This window comes from Triturus cristatus, chromosome 3_2 (assembly GCF_964204655.1).
Source record: "Triturus cristatus chromosome 3_2, aTriCri1.1, whole genome shotgun sequence".
In the NCBI taxonomy this organism is placed as follows: Eukaryota; Metazoa; Chordata; class Amphibia; order Caudata; family Salamandridae; genus Triturus; species Triturus cristatus.
This window is the reverse complement of record NC_140584.1, coordinates 54,923,826-54,944,874: the sequence shown is the minus strand read 5'-3', so window position 1 is coordinate 54,944,874 and position 21,049 is coordinate 54,923,826. Positions and strand designations below refer to the sequence as shown.

The 21,049-nt window shown below is 42.4% G+C and overlaps 1 protein-coding gene across 4 annotated transcripts in view; it reads left to right on the top strand.

The window, feature by feature from the left end:
* Positions 1-21,049, top strand: part of IGSF9B (immunoglobulin superfamily member 9B) — a 1,286,301-nt gene that overhangs the window by 680,707 nt on the left and 584,545 nt on the right. For 3 of the 4 annotated variants that reach the window (XM_085647232.1, XM_085647230.1, XM_085647229.1), the window contains exons 14-15: positions 5,115-5,341; positions 6,809-6,893. The exons of the other annotated variant lie outside the window; for it this stretch is intronic. In XM_085647232.1, coding sequence (XP_085503358.1) covers positions 5,115-5,341; positions 6,809-6,893 — 312 coding nt within the window. The remainder of the gene's footprint in view (positions 1-5,114; positions 5,342-6,808; positions 6,894-21,049) is intronic. 4 annotated transcript variants of the gene reach the window in all.

Here is a 21,049-nt window from a genome sequence, read left to right as displayed (position 1 = left end):
CAAATGGGATATAATTGCTCTTGTAAAATCACATTCCAAAGCTACTAAGAGAAGTTATTTGATTTGTAGTTATCTAATTATTGTGGAAATGTTGTAATGAAACTGACTGAAACCATATTCCTTTTGGCTTTTTTAGATTCTGTAAATGGACATACTTCAGAGCTCAATCTATAGTCTTAAGAATCAGAAGGCTAAATTTTTTTATAGCTCTCCCCATGGTGGTCCTTAAGGCGGAAATTGTAGGGGTTGTACTTATTAGTGGTAGTGATATTTTGCGTGGTTCTCAGTTTTGGTCTTCAGCAGTCCTCTGTAATGTTCATGCATCTACATTTGGTTCCGCTTAGCAAGATAATTTCCATGCTAGTAGAACCCAGCCAAGCCAAACACAACCCAGTAACACGAGTCTTGCAGGATACATGTCAGTGACATAATTTCCTGAAGCAAATGCATACACATTTATTTCCATGGAGGCTTACGTTTTGCAGAGCTTTTGTATGTTCAGTGGCAATGTGGAGGAATAGAACATTAACAGTTTTCTGTGAAGTAGATCTTTGGAAACCATCTTTAGGGTTACACAAACAGATATGTCATTTATATTTTCACAAAATCTTCAATAAATCTTCGTGAATTTTTCACTGTTAAAAACTTTGCAGTGTCATTTGGTTGTATGTTAGAATATTGATTACACGGATATCACCCAGCCCATATGTTGACAGTCACTAAATGATCAATGCAAGCTTACTTACATATAGAAGTATACATATATGATTCTAATCCTACATCTATATGCCTTGATGGTATAAGACACGTCGATATTGTGTAATTTATGTATGCACAAGTTAAAATTCAAAACTCAATATTTTGATTTAACACTCTCTCCCTCCACCTCCCCTCCCCCACCCCAGTCATGATAAAACATTACCCAGGTCTGCATTTCTGTTCCAGTCTGCGACACTTATAACCCATAAAAAGAGGGACTATAGCTTTAGGTTTCTGTATAATATCTTTGTCTACAAAAGCAAAACTGAGAATGTATTTAGAGGGCTCTGTGAGTTCCAGTGCATTGTCACTGCCCTTGCATGATCATCTAGAGACAGGGAGGTGTTGGCAGACATTTCACTATGCTCTAAGAGGATACATTTTCCCACAAAATCCAGGGTTGTGACAGACCTAAGTTTTTCAAGAGAAAGTGTAAGGTGCACTCGTCGCAAAGTCAGACACGTAAGCAGTAATTCCAAAAATATTTCCTTTATTCAATCAGTCTTTAAAACTGGCACACAGCCAATGCGCTTCGTTCCCAATAGTGCCAAAAGGAAACTTCATCAGGGCTCTTGAATATCCAACCAATCCGTGGTGATAGACAAATTTGTTTGAAGAAGTAAAGGCTCAAAGGGCACAATTCACCAGGGGCAAGGTGTATATAATAAAGGTCTTACATAAAAAAAAATATTTTATATATTATTGTAGAAGTGTTTCAAGCAGTCCTTAAGGGTGATGGGCATAGTTCAATGCGCCGCTTATTTGCCAAAAGATACTGGCATGTATTCTCTAGGGCTTGTTAACCTGACAGACCTAACACCTCCCATTTAGGTTCCTCATGCTGGTCAGTGTATACTCTGGAGGCTTATTCCAACCAATCAAATCAATGTGGTTTAGTGTGCTTGATGATGATTCTTGAGTTAAAGGAATTTTTTTATCAAACGAGTGATTCTTTCGTTTTGATTCTCTCTACTCTTCATTAACACTTAGCTGATCTAGAGAGCGATTTCTTGTTTGCTGTAAACCAGCATGTTTTGTGGGTTATTGACAGAGAAAGTTGAGATCCTGAGTTTGTGGAAATTAGCACTCATGACTTACAAACATTCAAGCGTTTAACTTGAGCCACCCAGGAAATGCTAAACATATGCTAAACATATGCGCAGCAGACTCACACTTTCTCCTACCTATTTCGTTGATGGTCTCACCATTTACAATATTTGTTTAGTTAGATCATTCGAGAATACATTTTACTGGGGCATGATAAGAAACAATTAGAAGAAACTTAACAGGTTTTCTACAAAAATGTAAACAATATTAGTTATACCATAGTGGCACTACACAGCTCTATAAATATTTGCTTATGTTCTGTTTGGAGTTGATTAAGTCATCATCAATTGTGCCTTCATTCAGCACTGTATAATGGTTTTGACTGCAGTCACTCAGCGGTTCAAATGATTTATCAGAAGCATACACATCTGTAATTTTTTTTTGAAAAACTTTAACATAATGGGAGGTGTCCACACAGTTCTCCATGTTTCCAAAACCTGGTCAGCAGATCCTTCTTTCAACTGTACACAAGCACTTCATACCTTATTTTTATCAATACGCAGCCATACTATACAGCCTACTTAATATCACACAATGTGGACCATGGGCATGCCCTATCAGGACTATAATATGGGGCCCTGCACAGCTCTGCCAGCACACTTCAGGACTAACTTTTCTCTTCAGAATGCTTTATGAAGCATCCCCATCCCATCACCTGCCAGAGCAACAGTGGAACCATTGCTCTACATTTTCAAGTCGTCTATATCATCATGCATCACCCCAACTCTTAAAATGCAGTGACCGTGACAGATCTACACCTCATAACTATCTACATCACCTCATTTCTGACAACCGCCCCTAACCCACTGTACTAAAACGGTGGGCAACAGAAAGAACTGCGCCTCACTGCAGCTTCTTTAGATACTTTACATGAAAAATCCTTTGATAATGAAATATGGAAGGTTAAACACTTTACCTATAGACAAGGCACATGGTGCTGACAAGTAAAAACAAACAGCTGAAGTAGTTTGATATGCAGATAATTTCGAAGCTGTTATCTGGAGGCAGATTAACCCTTTCCAGGAAACAGATGGCGTACTATATCGTATCGGGAACGGGAGGAAAGTGTTTGCGACTATAAATTATGTCTAAAGTGTAAAGGATGGATAAGAGGCTTTTGGCCTTCCTTTAGCCTCTGTTCTGCGTGAAGGTAAATACATGTTCTTATATGTATTTGTTATTTGTAATGTTGTAAGTACTGGTACTCTTTATTGCGCTGACACTGTTGTTACAAAATGGTGCAATACATTACTTTTTGAGCCCATACGGGTGACCAGTCAGATTTAACGTTTGCAATTAAGGAGGCAAGTGTGTCAGTCCAATAAATGTATGTATCACTATCTACAATACAGAATTCTTTCTTGGACTGACCTGGCGGCAGACAACTTTTTTGTTATTTACTGTGAACCGACTGTTGTAGTAGTCACCTTTTAACATAAAGAAAAAATGTGTGTACCTTTGTTCACAGTTGACAAAACATTTCGAAAATGGTCTTCATTTAATGCATCCCTGTTAGGCAGTGTTCTGTGGTCCGATTTCACAAGGAGCTGTAATAATTGATATCGGTCCTGTCCTACAGATCCCTTTGTATTTAATAACTAGATCCTTAAACAACTCTACTAGCTCTCCTCTTTCCTGTACTATATTACCTTTTTCCATTTCCTTGCTTTGGTAAATGGTATGACAGATGATCTTTGGTTTATAATTTTTCAGCTATGTTTTACCACATGCTCTTTGTTTCTTGGCCCTGAGCTTTTAACATAGCCCTCATTATCCTGTTGGTCTACCAAGGGAGACCTGCAAGAGTTATGACCTGAAGGGTTACTCATACGAATGGTACTGTGGTTTATACATCCTTCTGAGCTTGTCCAGATCTTCCAGGCACCATGTGTCGAGTTGCAATCTGAGTTTAATAAAATGTTATAAAGTTAAATGCCTAACAGGATGAGGCCATGACTGAATATGTGCCCTATTTTCCCCATCACTCCTCTAGTCATTTTATTTTAAAAATCAATTGAAAATCCATTTGAGTTTAGTAAAATTACTAGATTAAATCTGGCTTAAACTCATGCTCCTTCACTGACTTCCCATTGACATATAGATCATTTTTTGAAATTGTCACTTTGAGAATAATCTCCACCTATAGTCCTTCTTAGTTCTTTAAGACATACATTCCAGGGTGAACAACCAGACTGGTAGGAGATGTTTCTCCAACCATAAAGAAGAACATTTTGAACCAAGCCTGCTTGTGTCTATCTCCTAGACTGTATAACCAATTCATATTGGCGATCTGAAAAGCCCAAAACCTCTTCACCTGAAGAACCATCTCAACAGAATTAATCTTTTGAGATGACTAACCTCTAGCATATCCTCCTGATGATATCTTATGCAACCCATTATTAAAGTTTTGTTACTTCTTAACAGAGCCATTTGCCCTACTAGCTTGGTTTGCTCTATATGAAATCCTGAAATAGATTAGTAGATAAACTTTACTTCTGTAATGTGTGATGTTTGTAGTCTAGAGTCCTATTGGTTTATTTGTGAACACATTGAGGGGTGCACTCTCCTGCTCCTTCCTCAGCCTAGAATCATTGATTCATGCTTGGACCTGATCCCTTTAGAACTATTGGAGAAACCTTAATGTATAAGCTCTCCTTGGAATAATGAGACCCTAAGTCCACGCATATCTTGATAGTTTGTAAGATATGACAGTCAGGATCTTAAGAGCACATAATACTATTCTCTGAAGTACACACTCACTGCTAGCAAAATCCAGTGTTCCACTAACAGGTGGCCAGAATGGATTTTAGAGTAATGCAAGGCTCAGTCCTGAATTGCTTAAAAATATCTTCTGTTCAGAATAGGTTTCATTGACATACTGATTTTCCTGTGCTCCAAGGCTTACCAACCCTCAGGTATTCCAATCAAAAATAAATGAATGATTTCTCTGAGGCAGAGCAACAGTTTGATAAAGCACCCTGTGGGAAGTCAATATACGTTATTCATGCTCAATACATTTGTAGCATCTGTTGAACATGCTCTTCATTTAGTCTTAGCATGATTGTAAACTTTCCTTGACTTTGTTGTCTACTTCAGTGTGTGTTCGCTGGTTTCTCGTTGTATATCTTTTAGTGGTTCACACCGATTACCCCTGCAGTAGGGGTGACTAATAGTAATTAAAGAAACCAACAATTATGATATTTTCAAACGTTGTCTTCCTTCCTGGCCCTCTTCCTCTTGTGTGACAGCCTTCCTGATAACTACACCTGAGCCCCCCATTCTGCTCACTTCGCCACGATGTCTCACAGCCAATCGCACACAGCAGGGGGTCTTGCTATCCTGGTTGCCTCCAGCCAACCACAGTCTGCCACTTGACCACTACATCCTGGAGTTCCGTGTAGGTGAACGCTGGGAGGTTCTCGATGATGCCATCCAAGGGAGTGACACAGACCTGCTGGCCAAGGACTTGTCTCAGGTGAGAAGCAGAGCCTGTAAGAAGGGGTCTGTGATGAGTGATCCAGGGAGGGAATGAGAGGGGTCAGCAAAGAGTGATGGGAGTGGGGCCTTTGAGGTTGTAGGGATGTGTATGAGACTAGATAACAAGGTGAGTCAGTGCTGACAAAGTCCTGTTTGTGGAACTTGATGGAACATGTATTTCTGAAGGTTGAGACATTCACCCCTAAGCTTGCCAAATGAGTGTTTTTTGGGGGATTGGAGAACATGTATTCTTCTGGTTCTTATGATGCTTTTTTTAAGGATAAGATATCTATTTTTCTTTTGTTTGTATAAAATCTTCACTTTATAGCACACACTCTTTCCTGACTCTGACTGTTCATCGCCATGATTGTGTAAATCTGTGTTTTTTGGCTTTATGGACTTTCTTTTCCCTGGCTTCCATAAACACTTTTCACGCCTGCTCACCACATTTTATCCAGCATCTCTCCTTAATGTCAATCAGTTTCCAGGGTGAGGAGCCCCTTTCTGCAGTCTGCATAACCCTCTCTGTTCTGGAAGCTTGTCCATTTCTTTGCCTCGCTTTCATGAGCCTCTTTTCAACATCTTGTTTTTCCATCACACAATGGGTCTGTTTGCATGGTTTACCTGTTCAGGATCATATTTGCCTTTGACATCAGCATTTGCCTTCTACTTGGCATCTAAAGTGTTTCTGTACCACCCTGGTGTTACCATGCACTCTTCAAAACATGTGCTCCTCTCTTTTCCCACTCCTTGAAGAATCTGCCTTGTCGGGAAGTCCTTTTGAGTCTATCTGCCTCTCTTACAAATTCTTTGCTAAATCCTTCACACAGGCCACTGACCAAGTACTTACTGGGTTGATGATAACGCAGGATTTTAATATGCTTTGCCAGACCCAGTGGACATTTAATGGAGGGGGAATAAAAGTAATCATAATGCGCAGAGCAGATCTCAGCTCTCACAGTGGCCTCAAGCTCCCACTGACTGTCCCTATTTAGCCTTAACCCAAATTTAGGCAACTCTAACTCCACATTCAATCTGTAATGATAGCTAAACCTTCCTCTGGTTGGCCCCCTCCTGAGTGAACCAGTCATTGTTATGGCAGTTATCACAGCTCAGGAAGCATCAAGAAGTCAGACTCTTGTAATGGTGCACACTTCTAGTTAGAGTTACATATTCATGCATAGCACTCCATTTCTCCTGCATCGTTGACTCTCTTTCCCCCTTGCGTTGGTAATGCTTTCCCTGTATGCTTCACTTGCTCTCTGTGTGTCTTGCTCTACTTCATCCCGTATCATGAAAACCCTTTTCTTTTTCAGGTACATAGTTTACCCCTACTCCTTTGCTGCTCTGTCCCTTCCCCCATCAACACACTAATTAGGAAGTATATGTCACTCCAATTTCTTTGTAGCAAGCATTCATGGATGGACTTTAATTGTTCATGTTGTTTGTGCTGATATTGTTACAGGACACCTGGTATGAGTTCCGAGTACTGGCGGTTATGCAAGACCTCATCAGTGAGCCAAGTAACATTGCTGGTGTCTCCAGCACAGGTAAGGCTGAAGGTGAGTGTCATTACTCCAATCTGTGATGATGACACACAGTGGAGTGATACACAGCATGATTCAAAATCAGCACACCTGACAAAGGTAGCTCCCCAGTAGCATGTAATTTACGTACAGCATATTGCACAATTTTCTTTTGTTGGACAAATGTGACCTTGAACACAAGGCACACCACAGTAACACTCAAAGATCAATGATAAACAGGATAGGCTGCACTAAATGGCAATATTCCACAGATCAGTGGCAAACTACTCAAGCAGTGCCACACTGACTTCTAGGTGGGATTGTAGGCCATAATAATCAGGAGTGAGGGCACAAAGGTTGATGTAACAGGACTGGTCACATTTACTTCTAAACTGCCAAGATTTTATCACACCACCCGAAGCAATTAAACATATGAAAGAAAATCAAGGGAGAGCAGATTCCATTATATGCTTGTTAAGAAACACATTACTAGTTACAACATAACACTCCAAGATCAATTCTGTCATGATCCCTACAACTACACAAACATTGAGCAAAAGATGGTAGAGCCTAGAACAAGTGTCTAGAAGGCCAGGTTTGTCCTTTTAACAAACTCCACTCAGACCTGAGAGGAACACCACCGTTCAGTAACCCAGGAAATTGCTAAAAGTTTGGAGTGCAGTTTTTCATGCCTTAATTTCCACTGTGGAAAACAGTTTCACAAGTATTCCTTTTAGATACTTGTATACACCTTCAAAATATTGTATCCTCACACATAAAATAAAGCAACACATGAGTTGGAAAATTATTGTTACCAGCAGAAGAAGTGTAAGGGGTTAGAGCCAGCGCTCAGAAGGTTAAAGTAACCCTGACCCAACCCATCCTCACTGCCCAGATTAGAGCTGCAAAACCTGATCCAAAGAGTAAAAAGCACGCAGGAACACAATCCCAACTTTGAAAATACTGCTAGAGTGCAGGCTTTAACATTGTGTTTTAGCTTCATTAGTAACACACACCTTAATAGCCCTGCATGACAGTATATCATGTAGAAGAGACACACAGAATAAGCCACTTAATGGCTGAGACTCTCATCAGCTGACCCCCATGGCAATTAAGTGTCTAGCAGTGAAAGACAGCAGCCCCAAATGACATTGTTTCAGAAAGTACTCATGTCACAGCAATCACACACTGCAGAGCAGTACAACATTGTGCAGAACCCAATGCACCATCATTTTAAAAAGAGCAATGGAAAAACAACATGCGGTAGCACAACAGACTATTGCATACAAGTACTGCAAGAGTCAAAGGCTTAACCATTTTCAGAGATGAAAGTGGCAAATAGGATAGGCACCATCATGGCAAAAAACAGGGACACAGCACATTATGCTGCTAATGTATGCATACTGTAGAAATGTTAATTCACACAAAATTAACACATAAATGCACTCTGGTGACTCAGAGTGATCCCCTCGATTTATATGGAGTCTGACCAGGTTTCAAATGGTCAGCAGTGGATGTTTGTTCCAGTTCTGCCATATCCTGGTGCCATGTGAAAAGCTTGTTCCTCGCTTGTCCAGTGCACTGAAAAACAGCCATGGACACTGTCTGAATTACTCCCATTGAAATCAGCATCTAATGAAGAGGACAGTTGGCTCAAGGGCTGACTAGTGGCCAACCTTTCTCAGGTCATACTCCAGACAGAACATCAAGGGAGCATATGCTTATTATTTTTCCATCTCATATCCAAGACAGTAGCCAAATTAAGTGACCATGTCTAGTTGCACTTTGTTCTTTTCTTTGTACTTATGTCTTTTTGGCATCTGAAATTTCTAGGAGACTTCTCATTGAGATAAGCCCTTAGGAGACAAAAGAAACAGACAACCTCTTGATTTGACTTGAATAGATTTCCATTACAAGGAGTTGATTCCTATTTTGGCGCTCAGTGCAAGAGGTGTGCATGCCTTTATAGTCTACAGTGAAAGGGACAGGATGGGGAAAGCTCTGCAATTATTGTCCTGATCCTTCTATCCACATGAACAATTTGGAATGCACTCAGCAGAATACATTATCTTCCTGCATTTCATTTGACTGCAGTTACTGATAGGCCAAATATCTTAGTAGGAGAAAGCAAATGTTCAATATCAGTTTGATGATCTTGGGCTACATTTCCGTTTGGAAGAAAGGACCTATAGTTATTTATCAGTATGCGTACCACCTGAAAAAGAGGTTGGTCAACCGCAGATTGTTAGTACGAGACTCACAATTATTAGAATGATACACACTACTGGGACTACTGGATCTCAAAGTTGTCATGGGATTTTGCCATTTGTCTCTTGACATTGTTTATTTAAGACTGTGGCATGGAACTATCCCTCAAAATCAAAGTCCCAGTGGTTGGGAACCAAAGGTTACCGGATCACACTTGGAATTAGGTTCTTACATGCTCGGACTAATGTAATGTCGGGGTGCCAAGCCATATGCATTCCATGCAGTTCCCTAAATGTGAGCACTGGAAGGATATGTCAACCAATCAAAATTAATGTAAAGTGGCTATGCTCCAGTGAAGAGAAGAGATAAACACAAGAAGAGGAAGGCAGCCATTAAACAAAAAGTAAGCAAATCAGAGTGACAAATCCAACTAATTGTATGGAATGGGCTGGCTCTAAATGCATAACGTTTTGGTATGGACCACATGAGGCATTTGCTTAGTGACAGCTAAAAGCTGTCTGGTAGGCAATACCTTAAAACCTACCTTGGACCCACTATTTTAAGCAGATATCAACCCATTTCCTTATTACCATTCTGTACTAATGTAGCAGAAATGAAAGAGAATATTTAGATATCACCATTCATCTCAGCCAATTCCTTTGAGTCTTTCCAGGCTAAATTTCGCCCCTGTGATGAAACCAACGTTGCTTTGTTTGCTGTTAAAAAGAGTTGTGCATGATCCTGCAATTCTATGGTCTGTCCAGTGTGTAAAATGCAGACAACACCCAGCTTATCCTGAAATTTGATGGAATCTCTGAGAGAGCTCGAGGCAGCCCAAATAGCTTTTGGACTAGTTCTACTACAGTTGTGAGTTGGATGAACTAGAACCGTCTCAAGTTAAACAATTTCAAATTAGAGCGTGTAGTGTTGTGGTGGAGGGTGCGCATGATCTAGTCATCTGCGCTGTTGTCTAATGATCTGTTCCAATGTCCTATTCCTTCTCAAACAGTAAAAAACGAAGGTGTCTACGTCAATGACGAGCTCACATTTAAACCTCAGTTAGCTAAGGTATCTGCCACTTGAAAGTTTTAAAGAAGATTCTCCCTTTTCTTCCTGAACACACTCATTTCAATATTATCAAGGCAATGTATGCATCCTGCCTGGATTATGTCAGTGCCCTTAACTTGAATTCCCTGCTTTCACAGTTCTACCGCTTCAGTTGGTCCAAGTTCCTGCTACCACTCACTGCTTAGTCTCCCTTGTAGGACCCCGATTTCCAGTCACCTAAAGATAATTTGTTGGCTTCCCATTCATAAATGTAATCTGTTCTACGTATAAAGCTCAATACTTCAAACAATTAATAACAAGAGTCAATCATTTATTCATCAGCTCTTCAGCAGGTATAACCGGATGCACTTAACATGCTCTGCTTATATCGAGTGTTCCAAGATATGGAAAACTGGTCAAGGTGATTGTGTCTTCAGTTACCAGGTGATCATTCTTTTGAATTCTCTTCCTATTGATCTCTACTCAGTGACTAATTACAAACTGTTCAGAAACAATTTGCATACTCCACTCTTCCAGTTGTAGTCGTCCAGCTTGCACTGACTGTGCTTTTTGGGCTTTTGACTAGTGTTAGCTGTTGTGTGGTTTAAGGGTCTGAATGGGATTTTGCCTTTAAACCCAGAGTTCCTGACCCCATGTATTTGTTTCATATGCAAACATTGCCTTTCTCTACCTCTTTGATATAATACCCAATTGAAGTTGAACATTGGGTGTATTTATGTTTTCCTCTTTATGTCAGGGAAATCTCCTTAGCAGTGGTATGTAAAAATAAAAAAAGGGGAAAAGGTATGTCCAAGTGACTTGCTTAGTAAAGAAGCTGTACTCTATGGTTTAGCGTGAGGAATATGCATACAGGTACAAACAACCTGGGCTTTTCAATACGCCATGTCTGGTTCTGGCCATCTGTTATGTTGTATGAGTGTTTAGAAGCATTCCCTAAACTACACTAGAAAATAAAATTATGTAAATGGTTCTTCAAATATTGGCAGAATTCTTTGAATGCCAAACTAGATCATGGGTGGCCTTACATGTTAGATCTGGAGGCTGAGGATATGCTGTGGTCCATCAAGACTGACATGTCCTTCTTTTGGCCGTTTATGATTTTTCTTTGAGTCCAGTTCACATTCTGTCCAAAAAAACTTCCATCAACTTGCCGGGGATCAAATAAACCTTCTTTCTATCAAAGCAGAGAAGCAGGTAAAACAAAGTATGCACAGTGGCAAGGAAGCTTTAACCGTAGGGCCTGATACAGTATGGAGAAAAAGAATATAGTAGGCATATTCTCTATAATGACATATTGCTGTTCATAACCATTAAACAGTCTGCAAACATGTATGGGATTCAAAGTGCAATGAAAATGATTTAATGAAGAAAACAGAACTATTGTAAGCAGCATTTATTTTAATATAGGCATTTATAGTAAAAAGTTTATTACAATTAAACACAATTTAGCTGAAAATCCCATTTCTCCTTTGAAAAGAAAAAAATTGTAAAATTACACTATTCCTATTCCTTCCTGGAAGTTGTGAATTTTTAACACTCCGCAAAGAAACGTTCTCTAAATACAGCTATGACTCGCATAGGCTTATGGGTTTTTTTTTCTGTCAAAACATTTTTTAAACCGCTTTTTGGTTTTACATCCATAAGGATGGCTTCCAATGACTCCTTTTTTTGAGATAGGAATATATATATATGTTTTTACTGTGCTGGCTCTCTGACAAGACATCTTCCTATAGATGTAAAAGATCTTGGAAAAGTGCACATACTTTTGTGATTTGTCATTTAAAAACTCATATTGAGTATTGACACATATGGGAGCAGTTGCCACGTGAGATGTTGACAGACAAAATGTGTGGTCTCCTGAAGTCTTAAGCTGAGATTTCTCAGAAAGAGGAAGGCACCAACCGTCTCAAATGATGGGAGGAAGTGATGCCTCCTCTTTAGAACTTGGGAACCACTCTGATATCTCTAAGAGCTTATTAGAGAAACATTACCATTGGCCCCATTCGCACTCCCAATTGACATCAAGGCATTAGATATCAAGGAATTCACCTTCAGACAATTGCTGGTCACCTGTTTGGTTGCAAGACTCCCCTTTTATCATCAAAGCATTTATTGACATTGGCTGTGACGTAAAGATCCTCCACGTCCAGATCACCTTCAGCAACAAGACCTCCATTTTCACATAGCAATATTATATATGCTGATGGCACCAAAGACTGTTTAGCTGAAGTATGTTAAATAAAACCCTGACTTGAAGCTCGGCTCAAAACCTTCATTAGGGCACTTGTAGTCCCCCATAGAGGGCCCCAAATGTTCATCCGCAGCCATCTCAGAGTCATGACCCACTAGCAGCATCACAGGTAATTGCACCGTACCAAATTCTAGATTTTCTGCTGCAAGAAGGATGTGCTTGGAATTGGTTTCTAGAGACATAAGTATGACCTCCTAGGAGCAGAGTTCTTTCTAGATGAGAGTGCACATAACATCTCTGCTCTAGAGTCACTATCTCGGAATAAGCACTCCTGTTGTAGCCACTTTCTTTTAACCCTCATGCATTTTCCTGAGTTATTTAAATGAGCAATCATGTATTTTAGTGAAAGGCAGTTTCTGCATTGTAAGATCTTCATTGATAGTCATAAATGCTTGAATAATTACTCGCTGTGTGCATGGACCTTGGAACATCTTTCAGTACTAATATTGTGTGTTGGTGACCACTGCCATCTCGATATTGATGGTGAGGTATGGTGCTGTCAATGCTTTGACATCAACTGACCTGAGAAGGCGATGGTGGTAGGTCATCAGTCCTTCTCTTGACAGCGAGCAAGACGGTGTTGAAGGTCTTGAAGGCACTGTCGACGATCTTGACGTTGTTCTTCGATGACGACTAGAATGATGTTTCTTCTCCCTTGATCTACCTTTGTTATGGTCCTTACCAGAATATGGAAGTGATCTGCAGACAAATCCCTGTAGCTTCTTCCTCTTCTTCTCCTATTCTGCCCTCATGTTCTCTACACCTCTTAGACAAATGCCTTCTCTGTCTTTCAAAATTCTTTTAGATATCTTACAGATATTGCAGTTTAAGACAGAGTGGGAAGGAGATAAACACACAACACACACTTTGTGTGCAGCTGTAATAGCTTTGCTTCTCCCACATGAGGGGCATTTGGAGAAGAGGGATGACCTTTTGATCGGAAATCCAGTCAGCAAAGGTAGAAAAAAATAACACTCTCTACAGAAGATTTTATGACTTTGAGTGAGGGCGAGAAATTATTTTTCTATAAAGAAAAAAATGTATAATTTGAGGTTAAACACCTCAGCAATATTCCTGGGATTCTATTCTCATGAGCCAAAAAAAAGAACTGGGTGAAAGAGGACACTGCCAATACAAGTCATTTCGTGAAGGGCTACCATCCAGATTCTTAAAGGGATAGAATCCTTTTTCTATTTCTATTACATGCAAGCCTACAAGCTGTATTTTTACATGCATGTTCTCTATTTGAAAGTCTCATTGCGCTATATTTTCTATTGCAAGATTGTGCAGTGTAATCAAATGCATTTATTTAGAAAGATTCTGATGAACATTCAGGAAAAATGAGACTTTTTTTTAGGCTTCACTTCAACAAATTAATTCAGAAGATTCATGGACAAAGACGTTCTTTGATGCTATTTCCATGAAAATCAACTATGTAATGATGTTCCAGGGTCCACACTCACAGCAGGGAATTATTTAAGCATTTATGACTATCAGAAGAGGTACTATGATGCAGAACCAGGATTACAGGTAAACTTTTTTTCTCTCTAAAATCCATTTTCAAGAATATACAGCCGTGCAGTAAGTCATTTTGACCTGAAGCAGTCCAGTTAGTTTCCTCTAAGGTTAGAGTTTGAGTTCTGTGGGTAGAACCAGAAGAAAACAGTCGCTGTACAGCTAGACATACTTATAAATTGACGATTGAAGAATCACAGCTCATCTGTGCTAGACGGAAAACGAATCAACTGACTGACATAGTGGTCCTTTTGACATTAAGTGCCAGCTTAGGCATGGTTTTAGCTGTGGTGGGATGGGAAGAGATCTTGTAGCATGAACTCTTTCCCCCAGGTTAAGAAAGATAAAATTGTTACATTCAGAGAAATATTGTTTGACAGAAAACAAACCTGATCTTCAGATAGTACAAGTCATCTCCCTCACTTACAAGGTTAAATATACTTATATGGGCTTATCTGTAATAAGGCATCAAGGGCCAGATGTACGACCCTACCAATCTGCGAGTCGCACATTGTATCATTTTGCGACTCGCAATTTTTGACTCGCAAATTGGAATGTGAAACAATGTCTCAGAAACTGTTTGTGATTCCTAATGGGGTCACAGATTGCATGCCTCATTAATATTCATGCGGCAGGTACAATCTGCCACCGCATTAGGAATGGCTAGCACTCCCGGGGATGGAGGCCTGCTGGGGTCACCATGTCTGTGACTGCTTTTTTAATAAAGCATTTTTTTAAATGCAGCCTGTTTTCCTTACAGGAAAAAGGGATACATTTAACAAAGAAAATGAAATGTTTTTGTTTCATTTTTTTAAGGGCAGGCAGTGGTCCCTCGGACCACTGCCTGCTCTTAAAAAAATATTTTCGCATCCATTCACAAAGGGGAAGGGGTCCCCTGGGAACCCTTTCCGTTTGCAAGTGGCTTACCACCTACTTGAAGTAGGTGGTAAACTGCAATTGTTTTTCAGACGCAAAACACTGGTATATTCTATTGTGACTCGCTATTAGGAAGGGACGCCCCTTCCTGATAGCGAGAGTCACAAACGCTATTTTGCGAGTCACCGACTCGCAAAATAACGTCTGCACATACCAGGACCTTTTTTTGCGGTTGCAAACGGGCCAAGTTCCCGTTTACGACCGCAAAAAACAGTCGTACATCTGGCTCTAGATTCTTTCTCAGGGAAGTAATCGTGGGCTTCTGATACAGAGAGATTCAAGGCATTTTCCATGAGGTCTCACTGTGTCCTGGTTGAAGCTATTGCCTCATGGAGGCTTATGGGTGTTGTAGAGTTCCTTGCTAGGTTGCAGACATTGCAGAATTCCATAGTGCCTAAATAGGACATCGAAAAAACTTTTTGAAACCTCCGACCCTTCTACTGATGAGGTGCACACTCAGGACAGGCTTCAAATTGTCTGCAGATTTAAAGTTGCATACCTGATAGAGACTTCTAGCTGAAGATTCCTTACCTTACAATTTTTCCCAGGCATAAGACTGGATCCGGAAAATCATAAACAGTCCCTGTTCGTGCCAGAAGTGCATGGTTCCTATATAGGCACCACCTCCGAGCGCTGACGTCAGTTCTTTTCTATCTCAGAGACTTGTAGCCACGTATTCCACACCTTGGAATATTCCCCAGGCATCAGACTGGATCCGTAAAATTTTGAGCTGTACCTTTGTGTGCTGGTAGGTGGCATCAATCGGCTTTGCGTTGGCATAATTTACACTGGAAATGGCATGTGTGGTGACTATATAAGCGCCACTCCAGTGTCCTCACATCAGTTCTTTTCTTTATGCGCCAACAACGCAGATCCAAGGAGAGCTACCTCAGTCCTTTTATGGACTACCTTTTTTGTCTTTTTGTCCAAATTCTTTTGGAGTTACGCTCCCAGTGTACATTAGGGATGTGTCCTAAAAGTCCTGTGGATCCAGTAACAGATAGATGTCTGTGACAAATTCCCACCTGGTTTGCTTGACGTGCCTTGAGCTGGGGCATGACTCCATGGCCTGCCCAGACTGTTGAGCAATGAACCCCAAGTTGGTCTGAAAGCATGCCCTGATGCTGCTGGTTGCCCAACACTGGATAACTCTGGACGATTCCAGGTCCCGGTTGCAAGGAAGGTGCTGGTCCGCTCTTTGAGTTGTTCTCGTCGGTTGTCATTGTGCTCCAACTCATCCTTGGGTAAATCGAAAAAGAAATCTAAGAAGTCGAAGTGCCCTTCGACTTTGCCGCACTGGTCCAAGTACCCAGACGAGTCACAGGAACGACACCACAAATTTAGGCCATGCTTCCACACATCAACTGTGGAGTCTTGGTCTGCTCCGTGCCTCCCAGAGTTACCCAGAGCAACCCCCCGTCCAGCTGAAATACTTTTGTGAGGTCAGGCACCTCATATTTGAGCTGATGAACTCCTCTGGAATGGTTTCAGTCCCTACGGGTTTAGCAGGTGCCCCAACTGGATTTCCACCGACTGGTTTGTTGTTGGCACCAGTCAGGCCCTTTTGATCTGTTCCTGAATCCGGAATGCCTTTGGTCACAAGTCCATGGCATTCCCCAGAGTCCGTTCCAGTGGCGCCATTCTCAGCAGCATTAACTCCAGTGATGACCCAAATAAGACAATCCAGGTTGGACGAAGCGCCCCCCTTTACTGACCAATCCTGTGGGGGATACAATTGGGGCAGATCTGAGGATCCATAAGGTTTCCTGATCTCCTGTAAGGGCCCTTGGCTAAGGATACAAGAAACTGGTGATGCCAGTGGTCTGGACACCTCTCCTGACACTAGGCAAGTCTCTCTTCCAAATCTAGTTATGGAGGAAGGGACTTCATTTGCCATGGTGGTAAGGAGGGTGGCTGAGATCCTGAATCTTCCTCTGCCCTCAGTGGCAGTCAGGCTTAACATCTTGACAGTGTTCCTTCAACCTGGGGTAGCCCCACGGAATTTTTTTTTTTTAGTATTTGTTTAATGTTTCGTACATAACAAAACAAACCTATGTCAGCATCATACAATATCGCACCATATACACCTTCCAATCAGCCGCAAACCACCTGCATATTAAAAGTTTTATGCTAAGCAGTTATCATACAGTCCCACCGCCTTACGTGTCTGCTCCCTAATACAAGTTTGGACTTATCCATTCAAGTCCCCACCCCCAATGTGCCCTACAGAAATGTGGCAGAATTGATTCCCCATCATAAACGCTAAGTGGACCTCCAGCTTCACCCGCCCCAAAATATGTCAAATTTCCACTGACAATCTTGTCCTTTGTAAATCTCTCTTTCTGCCAGTCTACAATGCTCAATGCTTGCCTCAGTCAAGGTACAGATGGTGTCCCAATACCCTGTTTTTGGGCAATATCCCGTTTTACCACCATACAGCCCAAGTTCACTAGAATCTTGTGGTATCTTGACTTATCTGTTAGTCCCCAAATGCCCAGCAGTGCCATTCAAAGTTATATTTCCAGGGGCAATCTTGTGGCTTCCTCATATTAACCTTTCACTGCCTCCCAGAAGGCTCTCAGATGAGGATAACTCCATAGTGTATGCAATAGTGTGCCCTCCATCCTGCAACCCTTAAGACAGGCCGCAATCTACATCCTACCTATCGTGTGCAACAATAGTCTTGTGTAGTATGTCTGGTGGAGAATTTTGAGTTCAAGCGATAGCTCGCCTTTATAGCAACCTCAGCAGGGTATTATAATGCCATCTGCCAGTCTTCTTTGTCTAACTCTTCCAAATCCTGCTCCATCTATTCTTTAGTTTTAGAAGGGTGGCTTGCGTGTTCGTCATTATAGTGCCATATGTCATCAAGATGAGTTTACTGTCCACCCGTCCATCTAACAGTCTCCCTTCCAAGGGGGAGTCTTCCTGAGTCTCCTCCTCCTGTGGCACACATTCCCTGAGGGCATTTTTCAACTGTCCATATTTTAGCCACTGCATCTTTGGTATCTGGTATTCCTTCCTCAAGAACCACCCCATTGGCATCCCAGAGGTCCACCAGGATGGAAAGGCCAATATTATCCCAGCCCAGGAAACCTTTCAGTGCCACCACTGGTTGCTATCTGGATCCCTTCCATAACGGCGCTTTTAGGGTCCGCCTAGTACTGCAAACCATCTCTTCAGTCAGCCACTTCCAGGCATCCACTACCGACCTAGTGGCCAAGCCTGCCTCAGGGTACAGCCGACCCCCATACAGCATAGGCATATAATTTTGCTCAAACATCTTTGCCCTTTTAATGAAGCTCTCACCAATGTCCTGCTCGGGTCTGGTCAAGCCCCACACAGGCACTCATGTCCACAGGACCACTGCCTGCCACCATCGGCCACCTCCTAGGAACCCAGCTTTCCTTACCCAGCACCCCACCGTGAAGAGCACGGTCGTCCAGGTATCTACCTCCAAGGTTAACCCTGGTGTGATCTCTACTACACCACTGAGTAGGGAATCCAAGAATAGGGATATATTCGGCAAGAGGATTTTCTCTTCCACCAGCCTTGCACTGTGATCCATGACCACGGCATGCCTCTTGGGCTGGTATTCCCAGTCAGTTTGAGACTCTGTTGTGCAAGTGCTGCCCATGGTCTTGGAGAAGGCCTGAGCAATCCTGTCCCAGGTTATTGCGATGGCAGGGAAGTAACAAAGTTCTCAATATGCTGCGGACTGGACACAACAGATTCGCTAGGTAGAGCGATTGCTTCGTCAGTGGCACTTCAGCACCATTCTTATCTGAGGTCAACTGACTTTTCGGGGGAATGTCCAAGCATCCCTTATTGACATGCCGTTTGATGGGATTCGCCTCTTTGGCAATAAGGCTTGAGCGCTTTAAGGGATAGCAGAGCCACTTCCTAGTCATTGGGACACTCCATAACCCCACGCCAGCCCTGCTCTGCCTTTCACCCTTTTCATGGCTAGGGTAGGGGCTACCAGCCGCTTCCTTTTTTCCTCAAGCCACCACAGCCATCAGATTCCACATTCCCGGAACGGTTCCCACAAGCCTTGTGGGACACAAGGCCAGAGACCTGCCTAGTCCACCATACCCCCAGCTGCCGCAGCCTCCAAACCCCTTTAATATGCCCTTTCTTCATCATGGGTAACGGGTTGGCAGCCGGATCCCCCACCATCTGCCCAGATGGTGGTCTATAACCTCAGACAACTGGGTGCTCCAAATTGTTTTGCGGGCTACACCCTCCCACTCACAGAAATCCCTTCGCCCATGCCACCATCTTCAAATTGGCTGTTGGAGAACCACCTCTTCCTGTTGCTTCAGAAACTACAGGCTATCCTGGCCAACAGAGCTATCAAGAGGCTGCAGACATAAGAAGTAGATCTTAGGAGCTAGTCCCGCTACTTTCTAGTGCTGCAGAAATCCATCCCATACTAGAACCATGCCCTCTCAACTACTTCTTGAAAAAAGAGAAATTCAAAAAGCTAACGTTGGCTCAGGTCCTGTTTGCCCCGGAGACTGGATGGTTGCGCTGGACTTGCAGGGCGCAAATTTCTACATATCCGTCCTGCCTTCCCACAGGCATTACCTGCGGTTCTCTGTAGGCAAGAGCACTTTCACTTTGCTGTGCTTTTTTGTGCCTCATCAGTGCCCTAAAGGTGTTCACAGAGGTGATGGTGTAGGTGGCAGCCCATGTGCAGACTTCAGGAGTTCAAGTCTTTCCGCCACTCGAATGCTCGCTGTTAAAAGCAGTTTTGCCCCAGCCAGTCGCCGCCCACCTCCAGACTACAGCATAACCCCTGCATTTCCTGGGGTTCACAATAAACATAACAAAGCCACACCTGATTGCCTGTCAGATGCTTCCTTTCATCTGAGCCACTATGGACACACTGAAGTTCCACACCTACCCTATGGAGCATGAATTCCAGGGTATTCAAGCTACAATTCTGATGTTTCAGCCTCGATCCTGGATTTCAGTGGGACGGACTCTGAGGCTGCTGGGTCTCATGGCCTTTTGCTTCCCTCTGATACAGCATGTGCACTGGCATATAAGGGTTCTGCAGTTAAAACTGAAATCCCAGTGGGCACAGCATCAGGGGAATCTTTCCGACTGGTCCAGATATCGGAGGGGATTGCAAAAGACCTGCAGTGGTTGTTGATGAACTTTGATTGGGTCAGCAGCAGAACCCTCTCCCTTCCCCAACCAGATCTTACAGTGGTAATAGATCTATCACTTCTGGGTTGGAGATTAGAGGTTTCTGGTCTCTGGTGGAGTCTCAGCTTCACCTCAGCTTGTTGGAGCTGGGAGCGATCTGTCTGGCATTGTACGCCTTCCTACCCTCCTTCAAGGGGAGGTTGGGTCAGGTGTTCACAGACAGCACCACTGTATTGTGATATTGCAACAATCAACATGGCGGAGTCATGGACCCTATTTTAAGGGGCACTGCTTCTCTTGACATGGCTGAAACGTCACAAAATTTTCTGGGTCATACAATGTGTAGTGGGCTTTCTAAATGCCTGGGCAGACAAACTCAGGTCTCGATGCCTAGTGGATCACAAATGACTTCTCCATCTGGAGGTGGTGCAAGGTCTCTTCCGTGACTGGGGAGAACCTTGGTTAGATCTGTCTGCCACCACTGAGAACACGCAGTATCAGAACTCTTGCTTGTTGGAGTTTCCAAAGCAGCACTGTCTCAGAGCCACATTCGGTCTCCAGTGGGGTTCAGGACTTCTGTAAACCTTCCTGTCCATACCACTCCTGCCTAGAGTTCTGAACAAGATGATCCTTGTGGATTCAAATTGGGCGCAGAGAGTATGGTATCCTGAGCTCTTGGGGAGAATTTTCTGTCTCCACAACAGGGCAGGTTTTACAGCCGAACATGGTCACACTCTGCCTTAATGCGTGGAGATTGAGCCGTGGTAGTTGACAGTTTTTGGTCTTCCCTCGGAAGTCTGTGAAGTTATACTAACAGCCAGGAATCAATCAATAAAGAATGTATATGTCTGCCGCTGGTACAAGTTTGTGGCTTTGTGGTGAAAAACATGTTGTTCCTCTTTCCACACCTTTGTCTGAGGTATTGTTTGTTTTATCTTTTGCCCAGTTAAAGGATATCTTTTGGCCATTTCGGCTTTCTTATGGCTGCCAGATCAGCCCTCCTGGGTATGTCACTGGTTGTGACTTGTTTCCTGAAAAGACTTTG